At 42.1% G+C, this 15063-nt stretch overlaps 1 protein-coding gene across 13 annotated transcripts in view; it reads right to left on the bottom strand.

Moving 5' to 3' along the window:
* The window catches only part of TRIP12 (thyroid hormone receptor interactor 12), a 154454-nt gene that overhangs the window by 43406 nt on the left and 95985 nt on the right, over positions 1-15063 (bottom strand). For 5 of the 13 annotated variants that reach the window (XM_038763049.1, XM_038763299.1, XM_038763600.1 and 2 more), the window contains 10 exons: positions 14815-14850; positions 14631-14726; positions 13682-13774; positions 13319-13480; positions 11635-11703; positions 11352-11517; positions 3170-3287; positions 2833-2992; positions 1263-1416; positions 408-636 (listed from right to left, as the gene is read on the bottom strand). In XM_038763049.1, the coding sequence (XP_038618977.1) occupies positions 408-636; positions 1263-1416; positions 2833-2992; positions 3170-3287; positions 11352-11517; positions 11635-11703; positions 13319-13480; positions 13682-13774; positions 14631-14726; positions 14815-14850 (1283 nt within the window). The remainder of the gene's footprint in view (positions 1-407; positions 637-1262; positions 1417-2832; positions 2993-3169; positions 3288-11351; positions 11518-11634; positions 11704-13318; positions 13481-13681; positions 13775-14630; positions 14727-14814; positions 14851-15063) is intronic. The other 8 variants (XM_038763221.1, XM_038763364.1, XM_038763678.1 and 5 more) reach the window with 3 other exon arrangements.

Below are 15063 nucleotides of genomic sequence, written 5' to 3'. Positions count from 1 at the left end.
TTCTCTCTGTTCTACCACTACATACTTCATTCATCTTAAACCACATATTCTCTAACTTCCTTTTCCCCAGGCCCAATAGCCCAATACCCCACTGCTCACCTCAGCACTCCCAGCCAACTGCAGCACTTTAGAACACATGAATTTACATACTCTATTTAGGCACTATTTATTAACCTATCCACTTTTCTGTTCTCTTGCTACAACTGTTCCATTTGTTTCCCCCAACTGTATGTCGTTTTGTAACAGCCTCCCCAATCAGACTTTAAGGCCCTAGAGAGCAGGGATTATATCTTTCGCTTCTACTGTGGGTGCTTAGTTCAGTAGACTTCACTCAAATATCACTGATGAAGAGGAAAAAATACGTTGGCCATCTGAATGCATGTGCACACACATGCTCTCTCTCTCACCTTGAAACTGCATGGTTTTTCAGCACATCCTTGAGAAGTTCAGCATCTGCAAAATAAATTATCCTAAGAATTGCTCTAAGGCACTTATGTCTGACTGCAGGGCCAGCTGATGAACTATACACTTCATAAAGAACTCCAAACAATGTTTTAATAAAGGACTTTGCCAGTTCCGGATCCTCTTTCATTAGCTGTGCTCGAGCGTCATCCTTCTTTAATTCTGAATGTCCACCTGTGACAGAAAACAGAGCACCTTCAAATGATTGACTAAAGAAGTCCTCTTCTGGCCTTGCTGTCTACAGAGCACTGAACCCAATGAGGATCCAATAAATCTTTACTACTACTAGCCTCTCCTTCCTTTTAAGATTAAAAACCCTCCTCTTCCAGAAGGCATTCCATGCCTCACCCTATTAACTTCCCTTAGCTTGTATACCATTTTATTAATTCCACTTTTTTATGGTATTTGTTAAGTGCTTACTACGTGCCAGGTACTGCACTTAGCACAGGGATAGACATGAGCTAATCAGGTTGGACATAGTCCATGTCCCACATAGGGCTCACAGTCTTAATCCCCAGATGAGGAACCTGAGACCGAGAGATACTGATATGACTTGTGGCAGAGCCAAGATTTGAACCCAAGTCTCTGGCTCTTTCCACTAGGCCACGGAGCTCTGTGAGCCCGTTGTTGGGTAGGGACCGTCTCTATATGTTACCGATTTGTACTTCCCAAGCGCTTAGTACAGTGCTCTACACACAGTAAGTGCTCAATAAATACGACTGAATGAATGAATGAATCTATCCTAGGAATATTTCTCGGGGGATGTCTTTAGAGGTTCTATTAAATTCAAAAGGGCTTACTAGGGTTAGTGTTGGCCAATGGGTTAGGTTTCCTCTGAATGGCACGAGCTGTTCCAGTGTCCTCGTTGATTTGCTGCATAGAATTAAAATCAATCGTATAAACCCGCCCAAGTGTAGATAAACTTATTTCATCCTCACCGACTTGATGGGCTGCCTGAGTACAAAGAAAGGAATCGTAAATGTGTATGATGGGAGGGAAAAAAAAATTAACACTTTAGAAACACACCATACGTCCTTTTGAATAGCTGGCATTCAGAAAACTGCTGCTGAAGAAATAAGTAGCATTGAAAGCAGTACACAGACGCATAACATACATATATGAACTGCTTTATATAGAGAGAAAATATTTGGATATTTTCCGCATATGGAATATTTAGAAATAAGCTCACCACATAATGCTTTAGACTCAGTCCTGACCAAAAATTTTAAAAAAAAGTTTTCAGAGCTTTCCACTAGTCCCTGTTCTTGGGCATGTCAGTGGTTTGGGTCATGGTGTCACTCACTCTTGAGAACATCCTACTTCTCTAATTCCAAATTGTTTTCTGAGAGGAAGAATTTGATTTGGCCCCATTTCTGCGACAGCATGGGGAAGGGGCATTGGGAGGAAGGGAAACTGCTGGAAAATGCTGGCCTCCCTATTACACTGGGAGCAGATACTGGTGCTAAAATCTCCACTCCCAAAGTAAACCTTTCCCTCTCCAACCTTTCACTCCTTCTGGGAGGTGGTCCCCCAACCCTGGGTGATTTCTGGCTCTAAAGCTGTTAAACCACTTCTATAACCGAGGTTCCAGTAATGTGCATGTGCCCCTAAGCTGCCTCCATCGCGAGGGAAGGACAGAACTGGGCACACACTCTTAGCATTATATTGAGAAGTACACTGGATACCAGAATGCAAGTAAAAGAGCAAGCGCTCAATACAGTGTTTTGAATGCAGTGAAGCGCTCAATAAATACAGCTGAGGTCACCACACACCATACCCAGGAGATACCCGGAACTCACGGCTAGACCACACTTGTCTTAGTGGATGTGACTGCTCACAATAAAAGGCTCGGAGGTGCTGGTCGGATCGAACTGATCATAGCAGGGGCGGGCAAACAATGGTCCGTGGAGAATATCTGACCTGTCGAGAGCTTGAAACCTGGCCTCTGGGCCAGGCCGCACGGGGTCTCTGAGGATTCAGCACTTCCAAGCCCCACACACCTCAGAGCTGCTGGCCATTGTGGAGTGGGATTCCTGACCCTCACAAGAGCAGAAGGTGAGTTAAGGAGGTGCGGCCCAAACCATCTGCCACTGGACCTGGGTGGGGCCCTCAAGGCAAAATGTTTATTCGTTCCTGATGTACAAGGGCTACACTGGAAATGGGAGGGCATTTTCTACAAGGCAGGAAACTGGTCACTTTCAGAAACAGGCAAATAATGATTCACTTGAAATAACAAAAAAGAAAACAGGACATCAAGATGATGATACTGTGAAGTCAATACTTTAGTTCCCCAGAGCAGTAATTTATGGTGGGGAAACATCTTAAATCCCCCTTTTAAGTGTCCCAATACAAAACATATGCTGAAACTACTACCTCAATTATCCGGCTATCAATCCTGTTATACGGATGCCAAAGACCTCTGTCATCGCGCCACTGCCATATGGCACCATCTGTGTTTTGGGCATTCCCCTTCTTTAGCATAGTATCAACAGCAAATATTCCTTCTTTTGGCAAGCATGGCATCAGTTCACTGAAAAGAACAGCAGGTCCATATTTTGGTAATTCATTTCCTGTAACGTTAGTAATTCATGTATTTTTGCCAAAGTGGCACAGTCAAAACACCACTGTCCTACCTTTGAGCACATTCCTTGAGCGACACGGAAATACTTAGAAGAATATGGAAAACACCCACGACTTCCCAACTTACCAAATAAGAGATGTGAGCTCATAAAGTTCTTGGGGACTTCGAGGAACGAGGTCAATCTGCTCCTGACAACTTCCGTTGGAGGCCCCACAGAGAAGGAAGTGAAGTGTTTCTGCAATGTCTGGAAAGGGGATATAGGAGATTTACTATCATCATCATCATCAATCGTATTTATTGAGCGCTTACTATGTGCAGAGCACTATACTAAGCGCTTGGGAAGTAGAAATTGGCAACATATACAGACAGTCCCTACCCGACAGTGGGCTCACAGTCTAAACTACCCTGTAGCCAGTAGGAAGACCCACTTTTGAAAAGTTGCATGGAAACAGTGGGAAGAGGTATAAAACCGTGATTAAAGACACATCTAGGCTTTTGAACAAGCAAAACCAATCATTCAGTGGTATTTAGTGATCACCTGCGTGCACTGTCCTAAGCGCCAGGGAAAGCACAATACAAGAGTTGGTAGATATGTTCCCTGCCCACAAGGAGCTAGAATCAGGAAGCTCAAATACCCTTCCCGTGAAAAGATGTACTAAAACATCTCTATGAGGCAGGTTGGCCTAATTGAATAAACCAGGGATTGGAAGTCAGGAAATCCAGGTCTAAGTGGGAAGCATGGAAGCATGAGAAGCAGCATGGCCTAGTGGAAAGAGCTTCAGCCCTGGAGTCAGAAGACCTGGATTCTAATCCTGACTCCACAATCATCATCATCATCATCATCAATCGCATTTATTGAGCGCTTACTATGTGCAGAGCACTGTACTAAGCGCTTGGGAAGTACAAATTGGCAACATATAGAGACAGTCCCTACCCAACAGTGGGCTCACAGTCTAAAAGGGGGGACAGAGAACAAAACCAAACATACTAACAAAATAAAATAAAATAGAATAGATATGTACAAATAGAATAAATACATAGAGTAATATGTACAAACATATATACATATATACAGGTGCTGTGGGGAAGGGAAGGAGGTAAGATGGGGGGGATGGATAGGGGGACGAGGGGGAGAGGAAGGAAGGGGCTCAGTCTGGGAAGGCCTCCTGGAGGAGGTGAGCTCTCAGCAGGGCCTTGAAGGGAGGAAGAGAGCTAGCTTGGCGGATGGGCAGAGGGAGGGCAATCTTCTCTTCCCTGTGCCTCAGTATCAACTATAAAATGGGGATTCAATTACTGTTCTCCCTCTTACTTGGACTGTGACCCCGATGGGGGACAGGGACTGTGTCCAATCTGATTGATTTACATCTATCCCAGTGCTTATAACAGTACTTGACACATAGTAAGAGCTTAACAAAAACCATTAAAAAAAAAAGTAAAAAGTCCCAGCTCTATCAAAGGCTTATTGTGCAACCACTGGCCTCAGTTTCCTCATCTGTAACATGGGGGTCAGATAGACTGTGAGCCTCATATGGGACAGGAAAAGTGCCCAAATTCATAATTTTGCATTCACTCCAGAGCTTAGTACAAGGTAAGGACTTAATTGTCATTACAAATAAAACACATTTCTCTGGATCAGCCGGAAAAGGAACAGGGAAGAAATGGGAGAAGCAGCGTGGTTCAGTGGAAAGAGCCCGGGCTTTGGAGTCAGAGGTCATGGGTTCAAATCCCGGCTCCACCAATTGTCAGCTCTGTGACTTTGGGCAAGTCACTTCACTTCTCTGGGCCTCAGTTTCCTCATTTGTAAAATGGGGATGAGGACTGTGAGTCCCCGGTGGGACAACCTGATCACCTTGTAACCTCACCAGCACTTAGAACAGTGCTTTGCACATAGTAAGTGCTTAATAAATGCCATTATTATTATACTCAGGATATTTGAAAGATGTCCCAAAACAGTACCATTTCCTATTTAGCACCTCAAAACTAGTATACAAGTATCACCCTTCTTAATTTCTCATAAAAGCTACACTATTTCTAATCAATCTGATGCAGGCTTCAGTTAATTCTGAAGTCCTCCTCCTGACGACTTCATATTAAAGCTTTGACAGCTATCAGCCTACATTAACAATATTTTCTGGTCCTTTCGACACACTTTATTTCATGGGGTATGAAGAGTGGGAAGACAAACAATGAATTTTTCAATTCTCTTGCCTCAGTTGCCTCATGAATTTTTAAGCTTTGTTCAATTTAGCTGGACCTCTCTCTATCCAACCTGGAACATGTGTTTTAAATCTGGGTTAAAATCCTCAGAAATTTCACTTTCACACCACCTCTAAAATCTAAGCTTTCCTCTCCATCTTAACTGCTACCACACTGATCTAAGTACTCATTTCAAGCCTTGCCTACTGTATCAGCCTCCTCGCTGACCTCCCTGCATCCCATCTCTCCCCTCTCCAATCCATATACTTGGCTCTGCTGCCTGGATCATTTTTCTGGGAATTCGTTCACTCCTCAAAAGCCTCCAATGGCTGCCCTTCCACCTCCACGCCAAACAGAAACAGGCACTCAATCAGCTCTCTCCCTCCTATCTAACCTCACTGATGCTACAACCCAATGTGCACACTCTGCTCCTCTAATACAAATCAATCCTCTGTAACTTGATCTCGGCTATCCTGCCACCAACCCCTTGCCCATGTTCTCCTTCTTGCCTGGAACTCCCTCCCCTTTCATAACTGACATTCCACCACTCTCCCTGCCTTCAAAACCCTCCTTAAAAAAAAAAAAAATCACATCTCCTCCAGGAGGCCTTCCCAGATTAATTCCTTCATTTCCGCTCTCCCCTCTGCACCAATGATGCACTTGGCTGGGTACCCCTTAGGCGCTCTGATACCCAAGCTCACAGTACTTGAATAATTACTCTTATACCCTACTAATTCTCCTGTCCTTATTTTAATGTTTGTCTCCACCCAAGGACTAAAAGCTCCTTGTGCCTGCCAACTCTACTGTATTGTACTTTCCCAACCTCTCAGAACAGTGCTCCAAACACAGTAAATGTTCCAATAATAATAATAATAATAATAATAATAATAATAATGATAATAATGGCATTTATTAAAAATACCACTGATGGACTGGTTAACAAAGCAGATGAGTTGATTTAGTATATTTGTAGGATGGATTTTCAAAACTTTCGCTGTAACAGATTTGACAGCATTTTGGACTGTGTCACCAAGGTCTGGACGTTTTAAAAGGCAAAAGATATGTAAACAGGTGCTGAGGAGGCGGGGAGGGTGAGAGTTAAGTGCTTAAGGTATAAGTATTCAATTGCATGGGTAATACACTAGTGAAAGCTCGCTGTGGGCAGGGAAAATGTCTACCAACTCAGTATATATACTCTGCTATTTATATATATATACACTCCATATATGTATGTATATATCTGTATATATATATATATATATTCTATATATATACTCTGTGTATATATATGTATATACACTCTGTATATATATATACACGCTGTATATATATATACTCTATACTCTGTATATATACTCTGTATATATATGTATGTATATATATACACTCTGTATATATATATATGCATATATACTCTATATATATGTATGTATATACTCTATATATGCTCTGTATATATATATTCTCTCTCTCTTTCTCTATATATATATACACTCTGTTATAATGTACACTCAAGCACTTAATCCAGTGCTCTGCACACAGTAAGCACTCAGTAAATGCCTTTTTTACGGTATCTGTTAAGCACTTACTCTGCGCCAGGTACTGTATTAAGCGCGGAGGTAGATACAAGATAATCAGCTTGGACACAATCCACATCCTATATGGGACTCACAACCTTATTTTCCATTTTACAGATGAGGGAACTGAAGCACAAAGAAGTGACTTGTCCAAGGTCACAAGGCAGACAAGTAGTCTGCTTATCTACACTCATTCCCTTGGAGAACTCTTTCGCTCCCATGGCTTCAACTACCATCTTTATGCAGACGATACCTAAATCTACATCCTCCCCTGATCTCTTTCCTTCTCTCCAGGCTCACATCTCCTCCTGCCTTCAAGACATCTCTACCTGGAAGTCCTCCCATCACCTCAAACTTAATATGTCCAAAACAGAGCTCCTTATCTTCCCACCCAAACCCTATCCTCTCCCTGACTTTCCCATCACTGTAGATGGCACCATCATCCTTCCCTTCTCACAGGCCCATAAATTTGACGTTATCCTTGACTCCTCTTTTTCAACCCACATATTCAATCGGTCACCAAATCCTGCCAGTCCCACCTTCACAACATGGCTAAAATCTGCAGTTTCTTCTACATCCAAACTGCTACCACATTAATAAATCACTCACCCTATCCCGCCCAGATTACTGCATCAGCTTTCTTTCTGACTTCCCAAACTCCTGCTTCTTCCCCTCCACTGCGTATATCACTCTGCTGCCTGGATGATCTTTCTACAGAAATATTCAGGACATGTCACTCCCATTCTCAAAAATCTCCAGTGGTTGCCTATCAACCTCCCTATCAAACAAAAAATCCTCACCATTGGCTTTAAAACTCTCCATCACCTTGACCCCTCCTATCTCACTGCCCCACAGCACTTTTGTATATATCTGTAATTTTATTTATTTGCATCGATGTCTGCTTATTTATAGCGACGTCCGTATTCCGCACTCTAGATTGTGAGCTCGTTGTGGGCATGGATTGTCACTATACTTTCCCAAGCAACAATTGTTTATTGTTGTACTGTACTTTCCCAAGCACTTAGTACAGCTTTCTGCACACAATAAGCGCTTAATAAATACAACTGAAAGAACAAATGATGTAGTGAAGCTGGGATTAGGACCCGGGTCCTTCTCAATCCCAGGCCTGTGCTCTATCTTCCAGGCCACACTGCTTCCCTACTGACTGACTGATTAGGGAGGGGAGGGGAGATATTAGTCAGGGAAGACTTTCTGAAGGAGATGGGATTTAAGGAGGGCTTTGAAGATAGAGTCTTGTCTTTCGGATGTATACGGAGAGGGTGTTCCTGGCAGGGGGGAGGGTCTGAGCAAGGGGTCAGCAGTGGGACAGAAGAGAGGGAGGACACGTGAGTAGGTTGGTACTAGAGTGAGTGCGTGCACTGGATTATAGTGAGAGAGGAGAGAGGAAAAGAAGTGGGGAAGACAGCTGGTTGAGGAGTTTCTGTCTGAAGCAGAGCTGGATGGGCTGAGACGTGAGCAGAAATACACTCATGTCTGTGCCTCAGTTACCTCACCTGTAAAATGAGGATTAAATTGTCCTCCCTTCGATTTAGACTGTGAGCTCCACATGGAACAGGGACTATGTACAACCTGATTATCTTGTCTCTACCTCAGTGCTCAGTACAGTATATGGCACGCAGTAAGTGCTTAACAAGTACCATTAAAAATATACATATTATCAATGGTATTTATTGAGTGAATACTATGTGCAGAGCGCTATGCTAAGCGTCTGGCAGAGTACAGTAACAACAGAATTAGAAGACATGTTCCCAGTTGATAATGAGCCTAAGGAATGTAACATAGGCAGAGTGAGGTTCAGACTGAAGAGGAGAGGGGCCAGATTGCCCATGGTGGCCACTATTAATCTATGCTTGCCAGCAGGTGCTTGTGACGTTTTATCCATTTGCAAATTCCAGAAATGATTTGTAGTACATTTACTTGCACAATCATCCCACAGTTTTCAATCGACCAGGTAAATGGTCTTTATTGAGAAGATAATGGTCTTTATCTTCAAAGCCCTCCCTAAATCCCATCTCCTGCAGAATGTCTTCCCTAATATCTCGTCTTCCCTCCCTAATCAATCCGTCAAAAGGAAGGCAGTGTGGCCTCGAGGATAGAACACAGCAGTGTGCAGAGTACTGAACTAAACACTTGGGACTGTACAGTACATGAAATTTACAGTCTACAGAACTACAGACTACATTTTTTTGCATAACTTTGGCAGCTCAAAACCAAGGAAGGAGCTATTACATGGGGTCCTCTAAAAATTAAATTTACCATTAAGTGGAGCAGGCAAAAAGAGAAGACTATTGCAGAGAGGAAGAGGGAAGTAAGACGGCATTTGAGACTGTCTTTCCTATTGCACTCTCTCAAGTGTAGCACACAATAGGCATTTAATCACTCCTTTCTCCTCTTTCTACCCAGCGTCTACAAACTCAATGAAGAAACTCCCTTCCAGAAAACCCTCCCTTGGCCTCTCAGCTCCCTCCGGTTATTACCCCATCTCTCTCCTACCATTCCCCTCCAAATTTCTTGAGTTGCCCACATCTGCTGCCTCTACTTCTCCAATTTTTCCCTTAACCCCGTAACTAATTTTAATGTCTGTCTCCCCCTCTACAATGTAGCTCCTTGACAGCACGGAACGTGTCTACCAACTCTGTTCTCTAGTACTCTCTGAAGTGCTTAGTATGGTGTCGTCCATAAAGTAAGCACTCAATAAATATCACTGATTGACTGACTAGCTTCAAATGGGAGCCTGTATCTGTAACCTAACCACATTCTCATCATTATCTTCTTATCCCAGTGTGTGCCACTACCCCTGCTTACAAAAATAATCTTATTTCCTCCTCCAAATTTTTTTGAGGGCAAAGGGAAGAATTATGCGGTAGAGGCAATTAGGTGAATAAATATGAGGTTAATGAGGAAACAGCTGCCATGGCAAATGTTACTGGATCAATTACCAAGGCAAAAGCCTAAAAATCAGACCCCAAAATTCAAGACTGTGAACTTGACATCCATTTTAGTAAAACCTTCAAATACCCCAAATTGTATTTTTTATCGAAGCCCCCAAAATCCGAACCAACTATAACTGGATCTGCTATGTCTTTTATTGCTTTTTCAGTTTTAGTTTCAGTTTTCCTTTCACTATCCATTTTGCCTTCGCCTACAGGGTGGCACTAACAACAACATCATTTTTATCACTATTATCACCATTACTGTGGTATATGCTAAGCACCAAGCTTTGGGAGAGACACAAGATAAGAAAGTTGGACACAGTTCCTAACCAATACGGGGTGCATAGTAGGAGGGAAAACAGGTATTTCACCCCATTTTATAGGTGAGTCAGTCAGTCAGTCAATCATATTTGAATAAGTGCTTACTGTGTGCAGAGGGCTAACTGTACTAAGTGCTTCAGAGAGTAAAATATAACAATATAACAAACATGTTCTCCGCCCACAAAGAACTTACAGTCTACAGGAGAAACTAAGGCACGGATAAATTAAATGACTTGCCCAAGGTCACACAGCAGGCAAATGGCATTGTCAGGATTAGAACAGAAGCCTTCTGACTCCTAGCCCCATGCTCTTACCATTAGTCCACACTACTAATAGTCCACAAAAAAACCCCAGGGCCAGGGAAGAAACAATGGCTCCTAGCAGCTGAGCCAGCAGCTACCACGCCAAGCAGAGGTGCCCTAGTAGTCTCCTTACCTTGGGTTGTCTGGGTGGCACGCTTAAGCCAACAAATGCACGAAAATGTAAATAAAATTTGTGTTCCGCTTTCCCCATTCCATCAGACAACTTTCCCTCCCTGCATCTCTGGGCCTGGGAAACAAGTATGGAACACTCTAGAGTATTCCCATTATAATAATATTGATGATGATGGTGTTTGTTAAGCGCTTACTATGTGCAAAGCACTATTCTAAGTGCTGGGGAGGTTACAAGGTGATCAGGTTGTCTCACGGTTTTAATCCCCATTTTACAGATGAGGGAACGGAGGCACAGAGAAGTTAAGTGACTTGTCCAAAGTCACACAGCTGACAGTTGGCGGAGCCGGGATTTGAACCCATGCCCTCTGACTCCAAAGCCCGTGCTCTTTTCACTGAGCCACGCATGTCATCTGACTTCCAACTATTACGATGTGTTCACCCAGAGCGAGAATCTACACTCATACTAAATGGAAATATAACCAGAGAAGAGTGCTCATTGCCCTAGTGACTAGGAGAAGAAAACTCCAAGCCACCCCTAAATTAGACACCATCGTCAATGGGGGGGACGTTTTCGTAAAATCCAGGAAAACGCACTCGACAAACACTAATCAGTTTGACCTGACAGAGTCCTCTGACTCTCCTGCCTGTGCCCTTTCCACTTGGCTACGATGTTCCCACATGCTAATGTTCATATTCAAAAGACTCTTTCCTAACCATTCCATTTTTGTGTGTGTGTGTGTGTGTGTGTGTGTGTGTGTGTGTGCATGTGAATGAATGCATGCATGCATGCGTGCCCACGGGGAGGGGACTGGACAGTTGCACTTACTTTGCTTCATAAGTTGAACCGCTAGAGTAGGACAGTTGGAGCACATCAGAGAAAACATGCGCACCACCATTATGAACATCCCCGAGCTCAAAATGGGAGGTGTCACAACCAACAGTTGCTGAATATTGGTCAGCAAATCCTTAGAGGCCACCTGTTGAAGCAAGTTCTTCGCCAAAAACAGGCAGGGGAAAAAGGAGAAAGAGAGAAAAAGATTAGATTTTTAAAAATCCAAGGCGCAAGTCTTCTCATATCCCAAAAAGAGTGACCCCGTTAGAAAGCTCACCTCCTCGTGTTGGAAGTTGTCCACTAGTCGTGCAAAACACAGGCAAGTGCTTTCTACTGACTTTTTATCCTGAAAAAAAATAATAATAATAATAATTAACTGTGATTGTGATGTTCGAAAATTCATTTTGTAGAGGGCTTCCAAGGAAAATTTACTGAATCCTATCTGAACATCTCCTCACAGCTGGGGTGCAAGGACTTGATTAGCCTTGTACCAAGCAAGGACATAAATACTTCCTACGCAGGACACTTCCCCAAGAAAATCAAACCCAATCGAGGTAGGCACCCTGAATGAAGTGCCTGTTGTTGGATGTCGAAACGGACTACTTATACAAATTAAGCAGTTCTAACACAAAAAAGCAACAAAATGACGCCCAAATGAGAAAAGTAGAAAAAAAAAAACTTGGCTCTGTTAAATTTGCAGGAGTTTCTTTTATTAATAAGGCTCTAGTTGCAGTGGCAATTCCCGAAATGCAGATCTGAGACTTAATTGGAAAACCAAAGACTTGCAAAATTCAATTCCAGCCTCTACTATTATAGAGTAACAGAAGTGTGGGAACGGGTTCCTCCAAATCAACTCCAAGAACATATTTTCATTGTACCGTCAGAGTTGAAAAGGGAGAGAATACTTTAAGACAGCCTAAGCTTAGAGTTCAAGACCTGAGAAAGCCTGGAAACTACTGCAGGCCAGAGAGACAACTGTCTTGAGTATTTAAAACCCTGGTTCTCTGAGTAATCAAGGCTGGATAAAAAAGGCGGAAGTGTGGCCAGGAGTGTAAATCCCACATTAGCCTTTTCAGTCACACAAGCACTTGTAGGTGAGCTTCACCATCATGGAGCCTTTTTCAATTACAAAGGATATATATATGTAATATACTTATAATTATAATATATATCATATATGAGTATAAATATATTTATACTATAACTATATATACAAATATGTAGATTTATATTATTTCATATATTATATATTTTATTTGTAGATTTTATGTGCTTATATATTTTATATAGATATAAAAACTCATTGTGGGCAGGAATGTGTCTGTTGTCATATTCTACTCTACCAAGCGCTTAGAACAGTGCTTTGTACACAGTAAGCACTTATTAAATGCGACTGAATGAATACAGTATATACACACAGAATAAATACAGCATATATACAGTTTTCCACTTTTAAAAGGCAATTCAACATTTTGGACAAAAGATTATTGCAGGACATCTGAGAACCAGCACTTCCTGAAAACATTATTTTTTTCATTTAACTGAAGTTTTAGGGAAGCAGCATGGCTCAGTGGAAAGAGTCCGGGCTTTGGAGTCAGAGGTCATGGGTTCAAATCCCTACTCTGCCGATTGTCAGCTGTGTGACTTTGGGCAAGTCAATTAACTTCTCTGTGCCTCAGTTACCTCATCTATAAAATGGGGATTAAGACTGTGAGCCCCCCCGTGGGACAACCTGATCACCCTGTAACCTCCCCAGCGCTTAGAACAGTGCTTTGCACATAGTAAGCGCTTAATAAATACCATTATTATTATAAGTTTAGAGGCATAGTATAAGAGATAGGTGGAGGGACAGTTAGGCAAATATACCCCAACCTACAATTGCCCCATATTAAACAAGGAGACTTGGAGGTTATTTATTTTTTCTTAAGTTGCCAAAACATACACCCTAGCTCATACTTTACCTGATGGGTCAGTCTTTGTGTCAGCAAGGGGAGGGAATCTGCCACAAAGTGAAACTCATCTGGTGTGATACTCTGGCAACAGTTGGCTGCAATTGCTAATGCATTTCTCTGGGCATTTATGCTGAAGAACTCCAGGTACAGCAGGCAATCTGCTAAACCTCCCTAAAAAGACAGAAAGCTGTTAAGGCAAAGAACTATTCCTTATCAGCGGTTAACTCAATTTCAAAAGTGCTGGGCTTGAATGGCATTTGGAATACAGCAATGCAGGCCACACACAAATCAAAATCAGAGCTCAGAGACAAAAGTGTGCCAAAAACTCGACGTCGATGACATCCTTTTATGCTACTCAGAGCAAATACTTACCGCCTGAAGAATGGCTTTGCTATGTCTGCGAGATAACATCTCCAAAGCAGTCAGAGCTTGCTCTGCCACATCAATACACTGGATAACTTGCAGCTAGAACAGAAAGTAATCACGGTGAGGTTTGTGCTTCAATTTAATTCTCACAGTCTATCTTTGAAGACTTCAGGAAAGAACACTGACGGCAGGTCTCTATTAGCCTGAGGACATTTCAACTACAACAAATTTGAGATGCAGGTTGATCAAAACACAGGCCTTCTGACTCAAACCACTAACCCTTACCAATGGCTTGGAATGCAAAATTCACCTCAAGATGCCAGAATAAACTAAGACCAACCACACAACGCAAATGACGCCATTTACACGACGTTGCTTCATGGATAATTTCAGGCTTTCAAAAGGAAAAGGCACAAGCTGCCGTTTTTACCAGAGAATGCTAAGTGTATTTGGTGAAGAGATTAATATAAAGCTTTAAAATAAAAAGGGGCTTAAACCTACACATACCATGAGAAAAATATCTTACTTCAGGACCATGTTCAGGTTAGCTTGTATCTGGGTTTTCTCAGATGCAAATGAAGGGGTAAAAGCCCACCGGCTTTACAGGGAAATTTTTACAATTAATGTGGTTATGTATATCAACAGTTGGTGGCTATTTTTAAAAGGGTTACTCAAATCTAACTTGTGATTTTACAGCCTGGGTCCCTTGCATGAATTTGAGCCCAACTTGTGATTTTACAGCCTGGGTCCTTTGCATGAATTTCAGCCGAGTAATCTGTTGAATATAGTTTTAGAACTTGACTCTGAAAGTGTAAAGTAACTGTGAAATGCCAGTTTATATTTCCAAGACTAAACAAAAAAGATGGTAGCCTTACATCTTCTCCCTGCCTAAGAGGGTCTGGATTCAGTTTCACCTCCTTAACTTATATGAAAGGTTTGGCGGAAACAGAGCTACCTTTTCTAAGAAGACAGGAATTGCATCTACCACCACTGCAGATGACCTGGGAAGTGCTTCCATCATATATGTTAAGGCCCGGCAAGCGTGGTTCATCTAGGAAAAGGGCAAAGTTTAACTCAAAATGCATGATCATTTTTGAAGTTGAATTTGAAGTGCGTTGATTGGACTCTACCCCACTTACAATATCAAAATTGTGCTCCATCTGCAGTAATGTTATCTGTAGAGAAAAGATCAAGGTAAATGATTAATTTCTAACAATGAAGACAGTAAACAAAAATAACGAAGATATTACCTATTATAGTTGTTTCTACCTTCATTTCTACTTTGGGCTTCTGAACGTATTATTCAGTACTACGACTATATGCATGTACATACGTCTCACATACACATGCATATTTGGACACACCCACACAGAGGAGAGACAGGAGAC

The sequence above is a fragment of the Tachyglossus aculeatus genome, chromosome 1 (genome assembly GCF_015852505.1).
Source record: "Tachyglossus aculeatus isolate mTacAcu1 chromosome 1, mTacAcu1.pri, whole genome shotgun sequence".
Taxonomy (NCBI): Eukaryota; Metazoa; Chordata; class Mammalia; order Monotremata; family Tachyglossidae; genus Tachyglossus; species Tachyglossus aculeatus.
This window is presented reverse-complemented; position numbering and strand designations above follow the sequence as displayed.